At 39.2% G+C, this 23,921-nt stretch overlaps 1 protein-coding gene across 6 annotated transcripts in view; it reads right to left on the bottom strand.

Annotated features, from left to right (window-relative positions):
• Nucleotides 1–23,921, bottom strand: part of BBS9 (Bardet-Biedl syndrome 9) — a 287,972-nt gene that overhangs the window by 153,095 nt on the left and 110,956 nt on the right. For 4 of the 6 annotated variants that reach the window (XM_045578645.1, XM_045578646.1, XM_045578649.1 and 1 more), the window contains exons 10-15: nucleotides 22,373–22,554; nucleotides 16,704–16,780; nucleotides 12,962–13,015; nucleotides 7,576–7,678; nucleotides 5,509–5,613; nucleotides 3,293–3,307 (exon numbers count right to left, since the gene is read on the bottom strand). In XM_045578645.1, the coding sequence (XP_045434601.1) occupies nucleotides 3,293–3,307; nucleotides 5,509–5,613; nucleotides 7,576–7,678; nucleotides 12,962–13,015; nucleotides 16,704–16,780; nucleotides 22,373–22,554 (536 nt within the window). The remainder of the gene's footprint in view (nucleotides 1–3,292; nucleotides 3,308–5,508; nucleotides 5,614–7,575; nucleotides 7,679–12,961; nucleotides 13,016–16,703; nucleotides 16,781–22,372; nucleotides 22,555–23,921) is intronic. The other 2 variants (XM_045578647.1, XM_045578648.1) reach the window with 1 other exon arrangement.

Here is a 23,921-nt window from a genome sequence, read left to right on the forward strand (position 1 = left end):
GGATAGAGCGTTGGCTTGGGGACTGAAGGGTCCCAGGTTCGATTCAGGTCAAGGGCATGTACCTTGGTTGCGGGCAAATCCCCAGTAGAGGGTGTGCAAGAGGCAGCTGATCGATGACTCTCTCTCATCGATGTTTCTAACTCTCTATCTCTCTCCCTTCCTCTCTGTACAAAATCAATAAAATATATTTTTTTAAAAAGTCAATAAAATATATTTTAAAAAGAAAATACTAAATTCTTCAGAAACCAGTTTAAAGAAACCATATCTTTTAAAAAAAAAATCACAATGCCAAAATTTTATATTATTTCTCATCAAATTAAAAACCAAACATTTCAAAATACAATCGCTAGTATTTAGTTTTGGGGTCTATCAGAGACACATTTCCATTGAGATTTACATTTTCTTGAGAATTTTGAAATGTAAATCTGGCTATAATTATTCTTCAGGCTACCATTGTACATAAGAATGTGGAGATATGTGTGAGTGTGCACATGTGTGCATCTATAATAAGGATTACATGTATTCAAAGACTTTCAATTAGCTTTCAGCTCAGTTGAAAGAGCCTAATTGGTCCTAACTTTGCCTACCCTCAGCGGTATTTTCCCTATGCTGTTGGCAAACAGGCTTATTCAACTCAATTTTAAGCTGAGAGAAAAGAAAAATGTGGTCATTTATAACATTCAAATATTGGCCTGCTCATTCGTCAGACTGAGTCTGTGCTGCCGTCTTTACCGAATATAATCGCCTCCCCTTCAAACACGTCCCTCGCTAGCCTGCTAGAGGAAACGGGCAGTTGCAACTACTTGGTACAATTAATCACAAAACTAACACTGAGAAAGAAAAGTCACATCAAAACCACTCCTGATGGAAGTATTTTTCCAGGAAGAGAATTCTAACTACACCTGGCACACCCGAGAGCCCAGTATCACTGTCAAGAGGGAAGCCAAAATGCACTTTAAAGGCGGGGGGGGGGCATGTATATCAAAGCGGAATAACTACGTGTACGCATTACACTTCCACCGCACACCGCAGCGCTCCTTCCAGGGGCCTGCTAGAACCATTCTCACTGCAAACAAGGCGCCCCGAGCAGTAGCGGTGTCTGGTGGCCAGGACTTCCTTGATCCCTTCCTGTTATGTCTGGCGACGTACTGTGCTCCCTCTGCGGCCCCGCTACGCCTCCCCTGTCATGTAACCAAATGCAGAAATAATGGAGCCTAACTCTTGCGGGACAACATAAAGCCTCGTGTGCTTCCCTCTTTTCCATGAGTGAAAGCAAGACTGCTTATCTGCACGGCAGCCCGCACAGGTCAGGCCAGTGAGGCGGACCGTCTTTGAAACCTGAAGCCCTGTGTGCCCGGTGAGAGCTCAGGGGCGGCCTTTAGCTGCTCGCCTGCTGGCTGAAGCTGGGTGTTTCAACGCGACTCCCCGAAGCTTAATTATAATTTTAAAATATGTCATCAGAGTATGACAACCAGCTTTCGCTTTGTACTGAAATACTCACATTTCCATAGATTGTGATCTTTCCCTCTAATGGTTGGGACTGAATTTACAGTAAGAGGGAATAAATTACTTTCAGTGATAACCTTAACTGGTTTTTTTTAACCTAAAACGAATCATTTCAATAGTAATATGAATATGATATTTTACAAAAGTTAGTGCAAATTTTATCAGCTATGTGCAATCTTGCAAAGTAAAATATAAATATTATTTATTAATAATAGTTTTTAATAACCAAAATTCTAATTTGACTAGTTTGCTTTATGTTATTAAGCTAATCACATACTTCTGTTAAAATATTTCTCATATAAGTGCATTTTCACCTTCCAAATACTATGCAACCAAAGTTGTTGGCATCACCAAAACTTTGAGTAAATACTGCCATTATTTTTAAGTATTTTATATATTTATTATTAATGAATTAACATTGTTATCTAATATTTACCTTAAAATAGCTAATATGAAGATAAACCACCAAATAAAGTCTGTGTCTAGGAGGGAAATAACCAAAGTATTTCTTTTTAAATATATACTTTTAATTATTTTTAATATATATTTATTTACTTATTTCAGAGAGGGAAAGAGTGAGAGAGAGATAGAAACATCAATGATGAAGAGAGAATCATTGATCAGCTGCCCACAAGCCGGGCATGTGCCCTTAACTGGAATCGAACCCAGAACCCCTCAGTCCATAGGTTGACACTCTAGCCACTGAGCCAAATCAGCGAGGGCAGAAGATTCTCTTATAGTGCCTGTCATTTATCCTAATATTGTATAATTCAAAGGTAAGTGCTCGAACCTGTCTGTCAAAGAGCTCAAAATCCAGTAGGGGATTCAAAGGAACAAACTTAATGAAATTCACATTATGGTCAGTTTTACATAGACTCATAAACAAAGGTTTGGAGGTTTACAAAATGGGTTAACAATTCACGCCGACCCGGACAAGTTCAAGGGGTCAGACCCGGGATGACATTCCCCATAAATTCTAAACAAGACAACGAACAGGCCCACAGAAGAGCACACCTGGCATGCTGACCAGAGACAGAGCTGGGTTTGTTTGGACGCAAGAAAACAGACCATTTAGAACTCCGTGGCAAACACCTTGTGTCTTTTACTATTTCTTCATTTTAGTAAAATACGATAACAGAGCATACAGGTAAATCACCAGTCACTTGAAGAAATCACTTGTCAATGACGTGATTTCTGCTTTAAGAGTCATGGAGCTTCATTCTTGCTCATGACTCTGCTGAATGACAGGTCTCTATGGGAGGAAACATGTATACTCTCCAGAGTCAGATCAAGGAAATGAGTCATCCTTAAAGAGGTTTCTATAGTTAAAATAGCAGTCCATAGAATGAAATACTGCCATTTGCAACACCACCAATGGACCTTGAGAATATTATGCTAAGTGAAATAAGTCAGTCAGAAAAGACGAAGAACCATATGATTTCACTCATGCATGGGATTTAAGACTAAAACTCGTGGACACAAACAGCAGTGTGGCAGTTGTCAGAGGGAAGGGAGTCAGGGTGAATGGGGTCCTCATATATGGTGACAGGAGAAGATCTGAGTTTGGGTGGTGGGCACACAGTGCAATATGCAGGTCCTATACTATAGACACCACACCTGAAGCCTGTATGATTATATTAACCAATGTCACCCCAAAAAAAAAAATTTAAAACAATAGCAGTTTATAAAAATGGTTCATTCACGTTATAATATAATACCAACTCAATTCACTGACCACATTTCAGTTCAGAAATTCATTTTGTTCTAAATCATTTTTCTTACCCACCTTCAGGACTTCGATCTATCCATCAGAGGCAATGCAGAAAGGGTTAGGGGAGAAAGAATGCAACAAATTACTTATGGTAAAATTACAACACAAATTTAATACATATCTGCTTAAAAATTTAATACAATAAATTAATTTTTTAAAGATTCTCACTGATGATTTAAATTGCTCTCCAATAAAAATGAGTTAAGGTTAATCCAAAATTGATGAGTAAAACATGAATAAATGAAATCTAACAATATATCTGCACTTCCATTCTCAGAAGTCCATGAGGGTGTGCTTTTCGAGTGCAAAAGTAGTAAAAAGAAAGCTATACAATATAGCCAAACCACAAACCAAGCCAAGCATGTAAATGGCATCAAGAGCATTAAATGCACTGTTGGGAAAACAGTTGCATGAAAGACCAAATACATTATCATAATAATATTTCCAGTTAGTCTTGCTTATATTATCATTTCAGCCAGTAGATACCACTATGCTGTAATGTCTTTGGGTTAGTGGGAGCTTGTCTTGCCATTCTTTTACTTCTACAGACTTTTTTTACTTTAATTTCTAATATACTTTCAACCAATTAATGCTATGCTCTTTTGTTTAGCAATAATTTAGTTTTTTAAATTCTGTCTATAGAAAAGCATAATAGCTAAAAATGGTACATGCAACAATAAGCTCACAGACTTATTTTACAACTTTATAATATATTTTTAAGCATTGTGTCTACTTTGAAAATGTATTCAAGTTATAAAATCAACTCAGAGCATAAAATTGTCAATGCATAAGCCTGAAAATTCCCGTAGGCAAAATAAAAACTACAATAACTATTAAAAACATTGCTAATTATTTAAAAAAAAAAAAAAGTGGGCATCAGTAGAAAGAAAAAAACTAAGAAAACTGTATAGAAATATTTTTAAAATGTAACATTGCTGAAATAGCTTATTATCAGTTATACTTCATTTAACCATATTTTTTGCTAAATGACAAAAAGCAATGATGAATTCTCTTCTACCAATCAAATGTCAAACTGGTACTATGAGAAATTAACTATACAGAAAAAAATACATAAAATTGATTGACTCAATTAAATTAAAACATAATAATTGAATCTCAACTGGGCTAAAGATAACCTTTTCCCCTTTTATTCCAGTTTTATTGAGATATTATTGACATATGTAAGTTTAAGGTACACAACGTGATGAGTTGATACACATATATATTGCAAAAAGATTACCACTATAAAATTAGTTAATATCTTCTTCTCGTCATATAACTATCATTTTTTTTGTGGTGACAACATCTGAGATCTACTCTCTTAGCAACTTTCTACTCTCTTAGCAACTTAGTGTGATGACTGATGTACAGTACTTCAGTCATCACACTATACATTTAGACGACCCCCCCCCTCCGCACTGAACTTACTCATTCTAGAAGTGTGAATCCTTTGACTACATCTTCCCCTTTTACACACATCCCCCGACCTTTGACAACCATCATTTCATTAAAGATAAACTTTTTAATCTAAAAAGAGGTTGTTGTTTTCAAATACAGATCAAATTATACTAGGTCTGCTCTTAAACTGACTAAAGGGTAATTAGTCACTAAAACAATATCTAAAACTTGCTGAAACCGGTTTGGCTCAGTGGTAGAGTGTCGGTCTGCGGACTGAAGGGTCCCGGGTTCGATTCCGGTCAAGGGCATGTACCTTGGTTGCGGGCACATCCCCAGTAGAGGGTGTGCAGGAGGCAGCTGGTCGATGTTTCTCTCTCATTGACATTTCTAGCTCTCTATCTCTCTCCCTTCTTCTCTGTAAAAAATCAATAAAATATATTTTTTAAAACAAAAAACCAATATCTAAAACTGAATATTCATCTAATGTTAGACTAACCCATAATATATAGTCTTTCATTTATTCAGATTAGGTTTTTCTCTTTAGTTCAAATAGATAAAGTATGACTATATATCATTCTCCTAGTGAGAGTAAAAGTACATCATATTTACTATTAACTAAAAAAATAAAACCAAATATTATGTATAGAAATCCACTAAATAGACTTATCACTAATTATTCATAATACATTAACATAAGTTGGACATACAATTTTATTTAACACTAGAAAAGAGTATTTTTTATTTAATAGTATTTTACAATGTGTTTTCCCATCTTACCACTTAAACATTTCACTCATAACTGCACGTGCAAAGGAGTGATTAATCCTGTTTACCTGTTGGTCTGGCATAAGAAACAACAGCATTTCCTTCCAATTCAGGGGGTGCATAACTTCCTTTCAGAAAAACAGAGAAGGCCACTGTCCTAGTCATCTCTGGTGCTGTAAGCAATGTGAAAGCAATGGAAGTCATATAATTATGGACAGTGATTATTAACAACCGCTCAAATTAGGCCTATATTGTAAGCCAGCTACTGTCCTAAGCACTTCACATGGATTAATTCACTTAATCCTCACAATAACCCTATAAAGGCGGGTGGTATTATTGTCCCCATTCCCTTCTTTTTTGTTATTGTTGTTGGGGGGGCAGGGGAGGAGCATGAAGAAGGAAACTGGCTGGAGAGTGTAAGAGGCTTGCTCAAAGTCATGTAGCTAAGACACAGCTGGGAGCTGACTTCAGAGCAAGAGAGCCGGACACTCCACACTCCTGCTTCTCTCTGCTCAGTGAGCGGGCAGCATGACAGGACAAGGGCACACAGAAGGGCAGGAGACGGTGGGCGTGGGAACAGCACTTTATCAGGACAAGGCTGCAGGGGAAATCCAAGGAGAGGACTGGACTTGATGGAACTACAACTATAGAGACAGCAGATGGCACATAGCCTTCTGTAATCACGCATTTGATCTCCAACCTGCGTTAGAAAGCCCTCGCAGGTTTGTAACTGGAAAAATAAACTGTTTAGAATGTGTTTTTAAAAGATAAATTGAAAGTATTATAAAAATTTAGAAAATAGCCCAGCCAGTGTAGCTCAGTGGTTGAACATATGAACCAGAAGGTCACAGGTTCGATTCCTGGTCAGGGCACATGCCCAGGCTGTGGGCTCAAACCCCAGTGGGGGGCATGCAAGAGGCAGCGAACCAATGATTTAATGATTCTTTCTCATCATTGATGTTTCTACTTCCCCCTTCTTCTCTGAAATCAATTTTAACATTTTAAATTAGAAAATAAAATGAGAAACCAATTGTTAGGTATCACACCCAAGGCTACTTCGGCCATTCAACCATTTCTTCACTCATTCAATGAATAATTTGGTGAGTTCCAACTATCTAACAGACATTCAGGTAAGAGCTGGCTATACAAAGGCAAAAAAGAGAGAGATGTCCTTGACTTCGTGAATAAGACTTAGGTTCCCCAGCTAAACTGTGGCAGTAAACAAAGAAAGATAATTCAGAAATCACTTTAACAGAATCAGTGACAACTCAGATGTAAGTGGGAAGGGATAAGAGATTCTGTGCCGAGTAAGAGCGGCTCTACTTTAGGCATTATTGCAGATACCTTAAATAGATTCATTTTTATTTTTTTTCATTAAATCCTCAAGACAGCCCTACAAGAAAGACATCATTATCCCTTTCTGGAGATTAAAAAAAAACGGAGGCTCCAAGTAATTACTAAGGTAGTTTGCCCAAGGTTACACATAGAGTGAGAGTCAGGGCCAGGATTCAAATTCCGGCCAGACTCCAAAGTCAATATTCTTTCTTCAAACATTACTGATTCAATAAATAGCTCACTAGAGAAACACTAATAAAGAAAGCCTTCCAAATTACAGTGTTTAAGTACAATTACAGGTCCACCTAGTTAAGGAAAGCCCTTGGAAATCTGTAATTACTTCAGACTCAACAACCATTCATTGAATGTCCAATGCTTGATGCATAGAGGGAAAACACCATAAGCCAAACAACACAAGCATTAATTTCAGGAAGATACCATTCTCACGATTCAGACAAGAAATATATCCATGCCGAAACCGGTTTGCCTCAGTGGATAGAGCATCGGCCTGTGGACTGAAAGGTCCCGGGTTTGATTCTGGTCAAAGGTATGTACCTTGGTTGCGGGCACATCCCCAGTAGGGGGTGTGCAGGAGGCAGCTGATCGATGTTTCTCTCTCATCAATGTTTCTAACTCTCTATCCTTTTCCCTTCCTCTCTGTAAAAAATCAATAAAATATATATTTTTTTAAAAGAAATATATCCATGAAGTGAACACACTAATAAAAAAAAGTTTTAATTAAAAAAAAAAAAAGACAACCTAAAACTAGGATAGACTTTAAGCCAAAACCAAGCACTCACCGGTAAATTCAAAAGTGAATTGGTCACGTGACAATACCAAAGGTGGCTGCACGTAGACTGATAATTTGGTTTTTTGCAATGCCACTCGATTCTGCAGTGTGACCTAAGGAAATAGAAATTGTTAGTAACTAAAAATTATATTCTAACCAAATTAATAAAATATCACAACTACTTAAAAATCACTATAAGTAATTGGGAAACATCATCTGGGGGGAAAAGAGAGAAGCTACAAAACATAACATGAAGGGTCCTACTCAGAGACTGGCCCTGGAGTTAGACTTCCCTCCAAAGACATAGGAAAAGCCAAAAAGCACATGAAAAAATGCTCAGTATCTTTAACCGCTACAAAATATTTACAAATTCAAACCACAATGAGCTACTACTACACAACCACTAGAATACTAGAATCAAAAGGTCAGTGGGAGTGGATAAAGTAGGTGTTAGAAAGAACGTGGAGAAATTAGAACCCTTATATATTCTGATAAGAATGTAAAATAGTACAGCCACACACAAAGTCTAACAGTTTCTTTAAAAATTAAACATAAATTGACCATACAATCTCACAATTCCATGCCAAGAGAAATGAAAACATATGTTCATGCAAAAACGTGTACACAAAGGTTCAAACCAGCATTAATCATAATAGCCAAATTAGAAACCACTCAAATGTCCATCAACTGGTGACTGGATAAACAAATACAGTATATCCATACAATGAAATACTAATCGGTAATAAAAAGAAATGAAGTGCTGATACATGCTACAACATGGACAAACCTTAAAAGTAGTAAGCTACTAAGTAAAAGGAGCTCGACACAAAGAAACACATATTGTATGATTTCACTTCTATGAAATGTCCAGAATAGGCAAATCTATAAGGACAGACATAGACTTGCCGTTGCTGAGGGATGGAGAGGGGTTATGAGGGAAGAGTGGGAGAGAAGGGAGCAGAAAGTGACAGCTAATAGGAATGAGGCCATTTTTAAGGGGAATGAAAATGTTTTCAAATTAAATTATGGTGATAGTTCAACAACTCTACAAATATGCTAAAAAATCACTGAATTATGTACTTTTAATGAGTAAATTGTATAGTATTTAAATTACAGCTCAATAAAACTATTAAAAATGTTCTACCAGCCAAAACTGGTTTGGCTCAGTGGTAGAGCGTCGGTCTGCGGTCTGAAGGGTCCCAGGTTCGATTCCGGTCAAGGGCATGTACCTTGGTTGCAGGCACATCCCCAGTAGGGGGTGTGCAAGAGGCAGCTGGTCAATGTTTCTCTCTCATCGACATTTCTAGCTCTCTAGCTCTCTCCCTTCCTCTCTGTAAAATATCAATAAAACATATATTAAAAAATAATAATAATAGCCGAAACCGGTTTGGTTCAGTGGATAGAGCATGGGCCTGCAGACTGAGAGGTCCCAGGTTCGATTCCGGTCAAGGGCATGTACCTTGGTTGCAGGCACATCCCCAGTAGGGGGTGTGCAAGAAGCAACTGATCAATGATCTCATCGATGTTTCTAACTCTCTATCTCTCTCTCTTCCTCTCTGTAAAAAATCAATAAAATATATTAAAAATAATAATAATAATAATAATAATAATAATAAAATAAAGATTTCCTTACTTTGCCCAGCCAGTGTAGCTCAGTGACCTTTCCCGGCCAATGAGAAGGGGCAACATTTTCACGCTGTCAAAGAAAAAGCTTAATGATCTGCCTTCCAATGGGCATCATATCCCCTAAACGCCCCAATCTCTTCCACTAATCTCTCCTGAATGAGTGCACATGGCTGGTAAGACAGACTTACACAGTAGACGTGGGTATCTATTGCTCTTCATGTGACACCTAGTTTAGCCAGCGCTGAGGAGCATCCTCTACCTCACACCTTTGCTATGGGGCAGTTCAGTCTAGTTACTAGGCACTAGTATATGAGACAGATACATTTCATTATTAACTGGCATGATGAAAGGGCTTACTTATTTTTAAGAAAAGTAGTTCTGAAATTTCTCTTAAATAAAAAGCATGTATCACCTATTCCTTAATTATATATACATACATACAAATATATAATAGAGAAACCATATAGCGATATACAACTGGCCCACAAACATTATATATATACTAAAGGCCCAGTGCACAGATTCATGCACCAGTGGGGTCCCTTGGCCTGGCCTGTGCCTCTCACAATCCGGGACCCCTTGGGGGATGTCAGAACACTTGTGCACATATTCGGCCTGATCCATGCAGGCCAGGTTGAGGGACCCCAATGGTACATGAATCCATGCACCTGGCCTCTAGTATGCATAGCAGATCTTTGGTTAATCTCTTCCCACCTTCCCCCTCCCCCCTTCTCTTTGAGATTCATCAGTTTATTCCATGTTTCCATCATTGTTTATTGAGTGTCTGCCCCCTGGTGGTCAGTACGCATCATAGCTATCAGTTGAATGGTCAAACAGTCACTTGGGCTTTTATATATATAAAATTCAGTAAATATCTTGAATTAATTTTAAACAATGTGGATATTTGTACAACTTAAAAATAAGTCAATCATGAAATTTTGACTTGCACAGAAAATTTTTTAAAAGACAACTTTTGATGCAGATAAGTACAATAAACACAGCAAATGAACAATGGACCCTCAGTTGTTACTTTATCAGCCCTGGGAATACATGAGGGGAATCTGCATCCCACGAACAAAGCTCCCTCAGTGACGTCTGACCATTGTAAACCTACTGCCTTTTTAGTCAATCCCTGACGGCAATTATGGGAAGAAACTAGATATGCACCCCAGACAACATTCTTTCAAAGAGCTAGTCCCCTGGACAAATGGAACACAATTTAAATGTTTTCTATTAATAATAACACAATGCTAGCCTATACATACTTTTTTTAATCACACTGATAACCATTAGCAGCTTTCTATATTCATAGAACCATGCTAATAAATTATTTATGTGCATTATCTTATTTATTATTTACAACATGGTGAAAAAGCTACTATTACTATATGCCATTTTATAGAAAAGAAAACTGTGGCTCAGGGCCATTCTATTTGTAAGTGGAGGAGCCACAGTTTAACTTCTGGCTGCCAGAATTCTTAACCAACTGGGGTTAAGTCTCAAAACAACTCTGCACATGAACAAGTGCCCCCATTTTGCAATTTAAAGACAGAGCTTCAGAGAAGCTAAGTGCGTGCTCCAGACCATCAGGCCAGTCTGTGCAAGAGAGCTGAAAACTCGGACATGAACAACCTTGGAAGTAGCCATGGGCCGTGTGTAAGAGAGCAGACACACTGACTGCTGCCCTGGCCACAGGAACTCAGACAAAAGTCACCCGGTTTTTCATTTGCTTTAGAGGCACAACCGGGAGAGCTCGCCTACCGGGACTTACAGAACCCCGACAATGGCGAGGCCCTTTCCAAAGCGAATCAAGGAGATGTGGGACAAAAATAACTACAGGAACAAAGAAGAGCTGTGTGTGAGCCAAAAAAAAGAGTTAAAGACTTGGCTAGATCGTAAACTTCATATTTTAAGAGAAAAATAATTATAGAATATTAAGGGGAAAGTATAAAACATTAATACAAGAATTTTCCATGCTCTTTTCTGCTCCTAACAAAATGAAATATGATCCTCAGGAAACAGAACACTGAATTTTTATCCTCGGTGTGTAACCGGGACTCCAAAGGCCAGGTCTGAGCAAACCACTCTCCCATCAGGCACACATACTCAAGGTAGCCACATCTTCGCTCACGTGGAACGGATGGAAACATTTTCTCAATTAACAGGATTTATTGTGATGGAAACGTGCATGCTTATATATCTTGGCTGCTGTTGTTATAAGAGGCTAGAAGGGGAGATTTATAGCAGAAATGTGTATAGGAACTGTCAGAGCGAATCAGGAAGGCATTGTGTCTGCTGTGGAAGTCCGGCTGACTGTGTGCAGCCCTGTGTGGTGCCTTCTTTCTCCTGCTCTGACAGTGTCAACAAGGACCGTCAGGAATGGCTTGGTTGCTCTCAAACACAGCCCCGCCAGGGAAGGAGACTTTCCCCGTAGTGTCACGTCAGCATTTGGGGGTGGCTATTCCACCTGGTAGCCTAAGAGCGGCCGGGGACAGAAAGGTGTGTTTCCTTACAGCCATCAGCAGTAGCTGGGGGGAAATTAGCATGAGCAATGTTATCTGGTTGAGGTACAAGACTTTTCTGCGATTTATAGTGTGTGCCTGAGTTATTATGTGTATGTGTCTGAACAGTATCAGTAGATAGACATGAAAAGGGTTTCCCCACACAAGTCTATAGATCATTCCTGGAACTCTGAAGGGTTTCTTTTTTCTTTAAGTGTTTGATTTCTTGCCACTAATGCTTTTCCAGACTCAGAAGTATTAATGAGATAGAGCCTTTGATTGAATAGGGGAGGGAGACTGGGGAAAGACCACCCTTGTTTCCAGTGGCAAGAATCCAAAAAAATTAGCTTAGGAAACTGTTAAAAGATTGGGCTCCCTTCAACTTCTACCACAGAGCCCCACACTAGGGCCACCCGCTGGGCCCAGTGTAAGCGAACACAATTGGGAGAGCCTGGTACCCTGTCAAGCTCCTCCAAGGACAGCAACCCATAATCTAAGAAAATATGAGGCCCTGTCCAAGTTTTGACTGAGCCAATCGCCAAGATCCACAACTTTCCCTGGCTCCGAGCTCCGGGCAGTGATAAATATTGTCAGCTTAATAATGTGCTGACTGATTACCACACTTTAATCTAAATGCCTTAAGAGGGTTCTACATTTGAGTCCTAGTCTAAAATTCTACAATGACGGGACTGAAAATTTTAACCAAAACCACATCCTTCTTATTCTATTTTTTCAGGACTATCAATTTGTCACTACTCTACTTTGTGGCTTCTTCATTTAATATTTTCTTGCTATAAATACACCCCTTTAAAGCTAATATTATGGCAGATGGATGGCTGGGAATTCTTTTCAAACACATATATAATCATTCCTAGAAGAAAGCTATTATTACCATGCACATAATTCCTTAATATATATATGATGAGTCAATCAACTGGTTGGTCTATGTGATGACACAATTCCTTTAGCATATTCAAAATGCTAATTGTTTCTAGAAAAAAAAAGACCCTGGATCATACAACACATTTAATTAATGGTAAGAATAAGTCATAACAATTGTTTCTATTATGTACATATTGCTATGAATGCAATTATCAGTTTCATATTTGTAGAAAGCAATGAAGGTTAGCAATTCACCACCCACAGCTGAGGAAAGCATACAAATTCCAAGTGTTTGCTTGACATTTCCATTGGCTGTTAAAGGGTGACAAACGTGATGAAATGTGTACTATCATATGCACATTATAGTCTAGAACCATTGTACAATACCTTCACTGTGACTGAAGGGACATGGTCAGTTCCCACTTCAACATCAGGAGCTTGCTGTGAACACATGAAGAAAGGAAGGAAACAATGGTTTCAATATTACACGCCAACACACACTTCTCACCACCGAAATCAGAAACCAACTGCAAAGAAGTCGTCACTCCGATGACAGACTAGAAGAGTCCATGTGACTTTTCAGATGTCTTCATCTAGAAAGTCATCAGCTAATATTCAAACGCCCCCCCACCCCCCTCCACCAAGAAAAATCAAAGGCCTTATTACCAAGCTCTATTGCCGAATTTACTTGAATATTGAAACTAATTAATTCTATTAACTCGTTCTTTATATTACACAGAAGACAGCCTCCTTGTATTTTCCAGATAAACATTATGCCGTTCTTTTAGGCCCTTTTATTTTTTAACTTCCAAAAGTACTCTATTCTTATTAGTAATATGAATATGTATCCATGACATTAACTAATAATAAAAAGATTGAGCCAAAACCGGTTTGGCTCAGAAGTAGAGCGTCGGTCCGCGGACTGAAAGGTCCCGGGTTCGATTCCGGTCAGGGGCATGTACGTTGGTTGTGGGCACATCCCTGGTAGGGGGTGTGCAAGAGGCAACTGGTCAATGTTTCTCTCTCATTGACATTTCTAGCTGTCTATCTCTCTCCCTTCCTCTCTGTAAAAAATCAATAAAATATATTAAAAAAAAAAAAAAAAGATTGAGTGGCCTTACACCTAGAAAATAAAAGTATGAGCATCAGCCCAGGCTTACCTGGTTCTACTTCTTAAGAAATTCAGAGTATTGTATAATAGAGCAAACATTTTCTTATAATTTATAACATTTTTAGGTATTTTATTTTTCAGAATGAAAGATTGAGAAAGAAAAATTCTCACTCTGTGACAGGATAAAACAGAGGGAGGACGTATTTTTTAGTAATACTCATATGAATTCCTGGGGAACAATTAAGATCCTAAATCTGTATCCAACCAATGAATAGATCAACTGTACTTTAACTTAACCTACTTGGAATCTTTTCACTAAGAAAAACTAAGCCACATCTAAGCCATGGGGACTGCTATGATATAATGGGCATCAGCATAATTAAGAGTTGGAGATTCATATTATATTTATGACTCCATAAAAACCATATATAAACTCAAATCCAACTCCTCAATCAAGAAGATAGGAGAGCAATGCTTGCCGCCTCTATAAAAGACCCCATTCTAATATAAATTATATTATGTTTTCAGATGTGTACTTTCATATTAATGATCTAAAATAAAATATTAAGCCAGGCTTTTGGGGATAGCATTACTTAAAACCCAGGAAATGTTTTACAGTTAGCTAAGTGTCTAGAAAAGAAACAAACATCTCCTGTTTCCAGCTCTTTTCAATCCATTGTCTGAACGCCTCAGCACTTCGAGTCACCCTCTGGGAAATAAGACTACAGTCAGAGAGAAATGGCTTCACAAAGACTCCACAGCACCACAGCCACATAAATCGCTGGGCTAACGTTTTCCAATGGAATGAATACGATACTCTCAAGAATCTCTTAGGAAGGAAAAAAAGAATGAGACAAGGAAAATGAAGCTGAAAGAGACACCCAGTTAAAAGGAAACAGCACTCCAGGTTGCCAACAGGGAAATATCCATTACAATCTAGTGCTAGTTCCTAAAGCCTTTTCCTTCAAAGATCAAAAGTTGCCAAAGAACAGAGAGGGAATTCCACATTCCAAATAGCCTATGTTTAAGAGAACCTAAAAAAAAAAAAAAAAAAAAAAAAAAAAATTATATAAGTTACCCAAAGGAAAAAAAGAATCATTCCCAAGGCAAGAAAATGTGTGTACATTTGTCAGCTAACTAAGCAGAAGTGTTCCACCAGACTACACCCTTCAGGTGGAGTGAGGAGTGGTGTGTGCTGGACGGCTGATGTTAGAACAGTGCCTCCACTATGTGACCAGCTGGGTGAATGTTTCTTTCATATGGAGTCCTATTTTTTTTTAAGTGTACCCAATTTACTATACTATAGCAATGTTAATGTGATTTCTATCACAACCTGGGTTGGCTGTTATACTAAGATTAATCTCGGAAAACTTATGACAACTACTGACTCTATTATGCTCTGGTACCTAGATATTAAAGTCATTACCTAGGCTAAATTATATAATTACTAGAGGCCCGATGCACAAAATTCATCCAAGAGTAGGCCTTCCTCCCCTGGCTGCAGGCATCGCTTCCCTCTGGCACCCGGGACCTGGCCTTCCCTCGCAGCCCTGGCTTTGTCCAGAAGGTCATCTGGAAGAATGTCCAGTCTAATTAGCATATTACTGCTTTTATTATTATAGATATGACACAAATACAGTAAAACCAGTGAATTCAATCACTGTCTAAATTGATCAGCTTTTGGTATGGACACATAAAAACCTAATAGATTTTGCCCAAACAGGAGGCAGTGAGACATAACCAGTCAGAATCTAACAAGCGCTTACAGAAGACTAAACAAGGAGATGGGGTAACATAACCAAGGACAGTCCCCCCTCATCCTTCTTGTTTCTCAGCTTTTTTCATTCACTCAGAGAGCAAGTAACCACTGAGCACCCATATAAGATAGTGCTGTCTCCTTTTAACTAGGTGTCTCTTTCAACTTCATTTTCCTTGTCTCATTCTTTTTTTCCTTCCTAAGAGATACTTGAGTATCGTATTCATTCCATGGGAAAACGTTAGCCCAACGATTTATGTGGCTGTGGTGCTGCAGTGTCTTTGTGAAGCCATTTCTCTATGACTGTAGTCTTATTTCCCAGAGGCTGTCTTGTGGCAGTGAACAACACAAGTAGTGAAACATAGATGGTGGGGGTGGTGGTGGTGGTGGTGGTGATTATAATGTTGGAAGATCTAAAATGTAATTTTATGATGATGCTGCTGGCTAATTATCATAACAATTCAACAAAGGAGATTCTATTATTTTTCTCATCTTACAGATGAGATAATTGAGATAAGAAAAATGAAATAACTTGCCCTGGGTCACACAGACAAAAATGTGGGGGGGGGAGGGGTGGAGAGAGGGATGTGAGAAAATAATTTCTGGCCCAACTGTTTACTCTTAAACTACACACAGATACCCCATCACAACCACCATAATGTATTCAAGATTGTAAATTATCAAACCTGAGCTAGATCTTTCATAAACATTACTTCATTGAACCTTCAACAAACATCTTGCAGGGTCAATATTATCCATCTGGATTAGAATTAAAGTTAAACTTTAAAAAAGGTAGATTCGGAATAATAGTGAGAACTCCTTCTACTGTTCCCCTTCCCCTTTTGTAGACAGATATCTGCCTAGAAACTCCTTACTGCACCCAAGAGGCTAAAGATGTTTATTTCCAGAAAAATAACAAAGATTATAAGTTGTTGTCCTCCTTAAAGCTTCTATTTGAAGGCCTATCATTTAAGCCACATGTGTCAAACACAAGGCCCGCGGGCCAAATCCGTCCCACCAGGCCTTGCAATGTGGCCCGCACCGCGCTGTCATCACTGCACTCCGCTGCGTTTCCATCACAATGACAGTTTATGACTGTTCAGTAAACCATTCGGCCCGCGATTTAGGCTGGATTTTAGATTTTGGCCCCTTCTCTGATTGAGTTCGACACCCCTAATCGTTTAAGCCAATAAATTTGGATCCCAATGTAGCAGAGTTCCCCCACTATCACCAAACCTTTCAACCTCTGCAAAGACACCTACAGACACAGAGTCCAAGTTAGGAGAAACCATGGCAGAAATTTTCAAGTCATCTTCTCTCTCAGTCATGGGCCAAACACCTATAATTTGAAAAAGAAAGAAAGAAAGAAATTCTTTTAAAAAGATATTTAATCATAGAGTAAAACCTGCTTTATAGTTTTTAAGGGTTATCTATATACCATATATCCAAAACAACCATAAACATACACACTGAAGAAACGAATGCATTAGAGAATTAGAAGCTTGATGCTAATTCTTCCCCCTCTACAATATTTTAAGAAAAAAACGGTCTCTTTCTCCAAAGATAGTAGCTAAGAAGTGACCCAATGCCTAACCAGTATTGGGAATTTCAACGCTTTCTCCTACACTTCTGGTGGAAGCCTACATGAGTGCAACCCTTTTGAAGGTAAGTTGGCTTGAAAGTAACTACTTTTGAAGGTAAGTAATCCCACTGCTTGGGAGAAAAATTGTTAGGTGACAGGATCCGTACGTTTTGATAATTATTACCAACTCACCGACAGGCCCAAGGAAGTTCAATGCTGCTGGTGCTTATTAAAAATAAAACAACCTAAAGCTCTATATTTCTATTAATAGGGAAATAGTTAACTAAATTATGGCATATCCATCTTGTGCAATGGTCTAAACCCCAGAGCTATAAGTAAGAGTGCTATCTATCTTTATATAACTGATAAGAAAATAACTCCCAGATACCCCTATTAGTAAAATATAAGATGTAGCACAGTGTGTTTACATGCATTTGAAAAAGAAAAATCACAAAAACATGAACATTTTCCTAAAGAATACACAACACACTTGATAAAGGTTACCTTTCATCGCGTGAAATAGAACCTGGGGTTTTACCCTTTTAGTACTGTTTGAATTCTTTTCACCATATTCATATTATTTTCACAACTTAAATTTCACTATTTAAAAAAAGTTTATAGTGTATAATAAGATATTATGAACAAGTGACAGAGATCCTAAACAAGCAAGGAACATAGTTAATACTTACGCAATGTGTGTATGTGTGTGTGTGTGTGTGTGCATGCCTGTGTATGCACACATGTATGTGAAACACTGCTGGCTACCCACCTACCACCCACCTCCATGCCTCCTTCGTTACCAGAGTCCTGATTCTGTTGGCACATTCACCTTCACCTCAAAGTCACTGGGTTGGTCAAATTCAATTATGTTGACCTCATTCCCCTGACTGCTGGTTGTTTTAGGCATGAGCATGGTGCTTAATCCTGGCAGATGTAATGCAAGAAAAGTTGGGCGTGGGGTTGGAGGATTCTGGTGCATGCTTTTGGGAAAGCTATTCTTCCCTAATAAAGGGGGAGACTCGGGAGAAACACCTCCCTTCCAGCCTGGAAATGGAGTTTGCACATGTGCCTGGGACTGCAGAATTCGCCGGGGACCCTGAGAGGAACACCCCACACACGCTGAGGGGGGCCGACTGGACAGATGGAGAGCCCTGGACACAGCCACATGAACCATCGGTGGCTGGCAAACAGAAGACCTGCCTCTGCTTCCAGCGGGCACTCCCACCAGCGCGGCAATATTTGGAATTGGAATTCCCGTAACTTAGAATACAGAAGGCGGCTCATCGCCCAGCCAATAGCCATCCTTGGAGAACCCGATTTTATTCCAGGCAACAAAACCCTAAATTCCCAGCCTCTCCCGCAGCCTGGAGTGGCCAGTGAGAGAAGAGAGGCTGCTCAGGGTGGGGTTCCCAGGAAGGACCCCTCTGGGTTGACTAGGCCACAGACATGAGGGCAGCAGTTCCAGAAGCCACCCTGCCCCAGCAGAGGCCCTGGGAGGGGAGGAAGCAGAGTCCCTGCCAGACTGACCCTGGTCTGCCCTTGCCACACTGCCTTCCCGGGAAATAAACACGCCGCCTGGTTAAACCACTGTACCTGGGCACTCTGTTACACGCAGCCACACTCAGCCAGACAGCACATCCCAACTAGGCCAAGTGCAAACGTTCCTAGAACTCAACAGCACGCAGCTTGGGTATCCTGGACCTACTTCCTCCGGATGCAGACCTTCCCTTAGGGGCTTGCTGCTCTCTCCCCGCCTGAAGGCACACTGTGTGGAAGCCTATCTCACTACCCCACCCATCCCTCCAGACTCACCCAAGCAGAGCATGACCAACTGTCTAAATCAGTGGTCCGTAAACTGCAGCTCGCGAGTCACATGCGGCTCTTTGGCCTTTTGAGTGTGGCTCTTCCACAAAATACCACGGCCTGGGCAAGTCTATTTTGAAGAAGTGGCATTAGAAGAAGTTTAAGTTTAAAAAATTTGGCTCTCAAAAGAAATTTCAATTGTTGTGCTGTTGATATTTGGCTCTGTGGACTAATGAGTTTGCCGAACACTGGTCTAAATCATAGGGAAGCCCCATCTTTTTTAAAATATATTTTTAATTTATTTCAGAGAGGATGGGGGAGGGAGAGAGAGATAGACACAACAATTATGAGAATTATCGATCGGCTGCCTGCTGCACATCCCCCACTGGAATGGAGCCCACAACCCAGGCATGTGCCCTGACCGGAAATCGAACCATGACCTCCTGGTTCATAAGTCGACGCTTAACCATCAGGCCACATCGGCCGGACAGGTAACCCCATCTTTGAAAGTGCCTACCGACAACTGTTGATGCTGGTAATAGAAACGCTTAGCAGGATTCACACTAATGAGCTGGGCACAGAAAGCTTCAAAATCCATGAGCCATACAGGAATTATTACTCTAACTTCATGCTTACAACATACATTCCTCATATAACTTACACACATAAAATCAGGTTCAAAACCTTCTTTATTACAGTAGATAATATGCACCATGTGTATAACAAAATATACTCTTTAAATTGGCTTTAAATTTTGCTGCATTTCTAGCTTTGAAGAAATAAAAAAATAAAGCTTTACGTACTGACCATAACCCACAAGACTGAAATTTTTTGTTAAGTTGAAGTCACTCTACGAAAATAAGTGGCATTTAAATGAATAATGGGGTCTTCAAAAAATTCAGTTTTAACTTCTCAGAATCTTCTACAGTGAAACGATTTGCTGCTCTACATAATTACAGGTATTTTAATTTAAAAAATAGGCCACAGATTTATAAGGGTACAGAAGACCATAGTTCTCCATATCTCAAATAAAGTAGTTTAAAAGTCTCTCTTTCTAAAAAGTTTCTCTTTGTTTCTTTTTCAGGGATAAAACCAAATGATGGTGGGGAAAGGGCAGAGCACTTCCAATATCAACGAGAAATTGGGGTTATATAAACAATGAACTTTGCACCCGGGTCCGTGGGCACATCCCTAACCTAATTAGCAGTTATTTCACATTACACAGAAGGATCAAGGTAGTGACAAGCAGAACAACCTAACCCTCCTCACCCAAGGGCATCGCTATGGTCACCAAAAACATAACTTTTAGCTGGAAGGGGTTTTTCTGAGAAACGTTTAGCACAATTAAATGGTAATCAAAATACCATTAGCACTTTGTTTATGGAAAGAACAAAATCTCCAAACACAAGATCTGGAGTGAAAAGCCACATGAAATGTATTTAACAAACTCTAGAAATTTCATGCTTCACATAAATGCCATTCTTCCCCAACCGCATTTTTAAACAATACATTGAGACTTATAATTCCATTAATCCCCAAACAATAGTGTCAAACATGGGGGAGGGATTGTATATTGTAATTTGATACATCCAATTTTAATTATTCTCTATTTGAGAGGGAGGTGCTGACAACAAGTAAATAGGTTTTTAACTAATGAAAGTAATTAAAAGATCTAACTTTCACTTTCAAAACTTTCTAAGAGAAAGTGTGAAGCCAAAGGATAATTGTTTTACTTTAATATTCAGACTCTTTAAATATATTATCTAACGTCCTCTGACCCTTGTCTTGGTAATTCAGTCTCAAAAATACATAAATCTCATAAAGTGATTGGACCAGGAGTAAGGCTGGCTCTATGGTTAGGGTTGGCTTTTGATGCTCTGCTCCTTTTATTATTCCTACTTGTTTTAACATTTCTTTTACGTGAAAATAGTCCATATTTTTTCTCACTAAAAAGAAGAAGGGGAAAAAAAAAAACAACGTTTACCTGACCCTGAGAAGGGAACTTGCAGTAATGCCTTTCACATGTCCAACCAAAACGCAGGAGTGGGGTTTTGTTTCTCCTTTTAATTTACAATAAAATTACACCCCTGTGGATCCCAAAGTAGGATAATATTGAGTTATTCAAAACGCAGGAACTGAATATGCCATCAGCCTCTGAGTCATTAGAAACAGCATACCACGGACGCTAACTCCAAACATAAATCCTACCGCTAAGCTGCAAATGACTGCATTTTTAGTAACAAAGTGGTAACTCGCGTATTGCATTGGTTTCTTTAAGAAGTTAATTAGAAGTTAATGAACGGCCACTCAAAACTTTAATGTTCTTCTCAAGGCCTGAAACCACTGACCAAAGAGGTACAGGTTCCTTTTGTTGTCGTTGTTGTTGTTGTTAAAAGGTACTTTATTGAGTATTCTTACATATTGTGTACATCTGCTGATCTGATTGACATGCAGATGAAAGGCTGACATGTAGATGAAAGAACTATCACTATTTGGTGACAAAGTAAGATGTATTTTTAGGAATCCTTTTCTTTCTTTTCTTCACTAGAGGCCTGGTGTAAGGATTCGTGCAGCGTGGGGGTCCTTTGGCCTGGGCGGTGGGGATCTGGCCAAAGCAGGCTCTGCAGCATCCTCCCAGGGTCCCGGATTATGAGAGGGCAGTTCTCAGATGATGCCCCCCGAAACCAGGCCCCCTCCTCTCTGGTTCCAGGTGCACCAACCAAGAACCGAGGCTGCCAGGTCACCACAGTTTGGCAGCTCCTGCATTGAGCGTCTTTGCTCTGGTGGTCAGTGCATGTCATAGCTACCAGTTGGTGTGTCTGCCCCCTGGTGGTAACTGCACGTCATAGCTACTGGTCAGATGATTGGATGGTCAGGCAGTCACTTAAGCTTTTATTTTTATTATATATATATATTTTTATATATTTTTTTATTATATATATTTTATTATATATATATTTATTTTTTTATTTTATTTTTTTTTTTTTTACAGAGAGGAAAGGAGAGGAAGAGAGAGTTAGAAACATCGATGAGAGAGAAACATCAATTAGCTGCCTCCTGCACACCCCCTACTGGGGATGTGCCCACAACCAAGGCACATGCCCTTGACTGGAACCTGGGACCCCTGAGTCTACAAGCAAATGCTCTATCCACTGAGCCAAACCGGTCAGGGCTAGGCTTTTATATAGAGAGAGTCATGTAATATATTTTCTCCTAAGAACTCCCAATAGGAAACTAATTCTGCTTGTTCTTTTTCAAATACTGTATTGCATAAGGAGTACTGGTTCCTTTTTTAGATCTTAAAGGGGGAAGAAAAAAAAAAAGAAAAAAAACTAGATAGCACTGTCCCCAAAAAGGGGACACTAGTGAAAAAGCGTTCTCTTAAAATAGGACATTTATTCAAATTAGGCATAAAGACTTGTGGGTTAAAGAACAGACAGTTTTTACAAATATGACTTTAAACCTGAGGGAGAAAATTAATATATACAAAACATTATCCAGATACAAAGTATTGTAAAATCAAATAATAAGCTTCAGATGAGATACCTTGTGATTTGTTAACATCTTTAATGATTTTCTGAAGTTCTTTCAGCTCTGCATCAAGGGCGTCATAATTCAGCTCTCTGGACTCCACTTTGGGAGCTTGGAACAAAGATGGGTCCGTGCCCAGGTATGAGCACTGCAGGTGACCGTCCTCACTCAAGGTAACTATCACGCCCTTCAAATCACTACAATAAAGCAGAGAAAACAAGGCATCATTAAATGTGTGGGTTTAGATTGACCAACTACAATACATTTTTATTCAATTAAGCTTTAATATACCATTAAGAAAACGACTACATTATCCATTTCTAAAATTTTAGACCAAAGACACAATTCAAACGTTTCAAACATGGCTTTGGTTTGCCTCAGTGGGTAGAACGTTGGCCTGAGGACTGAAGAGTTTTGGGTTTGATTCCAGTCAAGGGCACATGCCCGGGTTGGGAGTTCAACCCCCAGTCGGGGGGGTGAAGGAGGCAGCTGATAAATGAGTCTCTCTCATTATTGATGTTTCTAACTCTCTCTCCTTCTCCCTTCCTCTCTGAAATCAATAAAAATATATTTTTTAAATGTTTCAAACATGATTTGTATTTACAAAATTAGTCCCAATGTTCTGATTCATTACAGAAGGGGGGGAGAAATACTAACAATTATTATAATACAGTAGCTGTCATTTTGGGGGACTTAACTACACAGTAAATCCTGCTTTAAGAGCTTTTCAGGCACCATATCTTTAATCCTCACGCCAGCTCCCATTTAGCCTATTCTTTTAGCCTATCATTTAAAAAAAATTAAAGTTGTTTTCTGAACTTGCTATTAAAAATAGTTGAAGTGAACACCATTTGCTTCTTCCATAGTCTGCACAGAAGAAAAAAATTAAACGTCATAAACCATTTTGAGCTAGTACAAAATGAATTTGCTTGCTTGATTTTTGTTATATTTTTTAGTGGCCATTGATTTTTTTTAAAGGGTCACCAACCAGGTTCTAAAGGTTGAATCTTAATTTTTTAAAATCATTAAAATTTTTAAGAAAAAAAAAATCTAGAAAAATGTTGCTGTTCGTGTGAAGAAAAGGATAAGTTATATAAAGCTCTAGGCTTTATTCAGAATAGCTAAGAATTCTTTCCCTGGCCTGTTTTGCTCAATGGATAGAGCATCGACCTGCAGACTGAAGGGTCCCAGGTTCGATTCTGGTCAAGGGCACATGCTTGGATTGCAGACTCGATCCCCAGTAGGGGCTGTGCAGGAGGCAGTCGGTCAATGATTCTCTCTCATTATTGATGTCCCCCCCCCCCCCTCTCTCTCTCTCTCTCTCTCTCTCTCTCTCTCTCTCTCTCCCCCCCCCCCCCTCTCTATCTCTCTCTTTCTCTCCTCCTCTCCTTCTTCTTGAAATCAATTTTTTTAAAAATCCCTAACCAGTTTGGCTCAGTGGATAGAGTATCGGCCTGCAGACTGAAAGGTCCCAGGTTTCATTCCAATCAAGGGCATATACCTTGGTTGCAAGCACATCCCAATGGGGAGTGTGCAGGAGGCAGCTGATGATGCTTCTGTCTCA

Source organism: Pipistrellus kuhlii, unplaced genomic scaffold, assembly GCF_014108245.1.
Source record: "Pipistrellus kuhlii isolate mPipKuh1 unplaced genomic scaffold, mPipKuh1.p scaffold_m20_p_10, whole genome shotgun sequence".
In the NCBI taxonomy this organism is placed as follows: Eukaryota; Metazoa; Chordata; class Mammalia; order Chiroptera; family Vespertilionidae; genus Pipistrellus; species Pipistrellus kuhlii.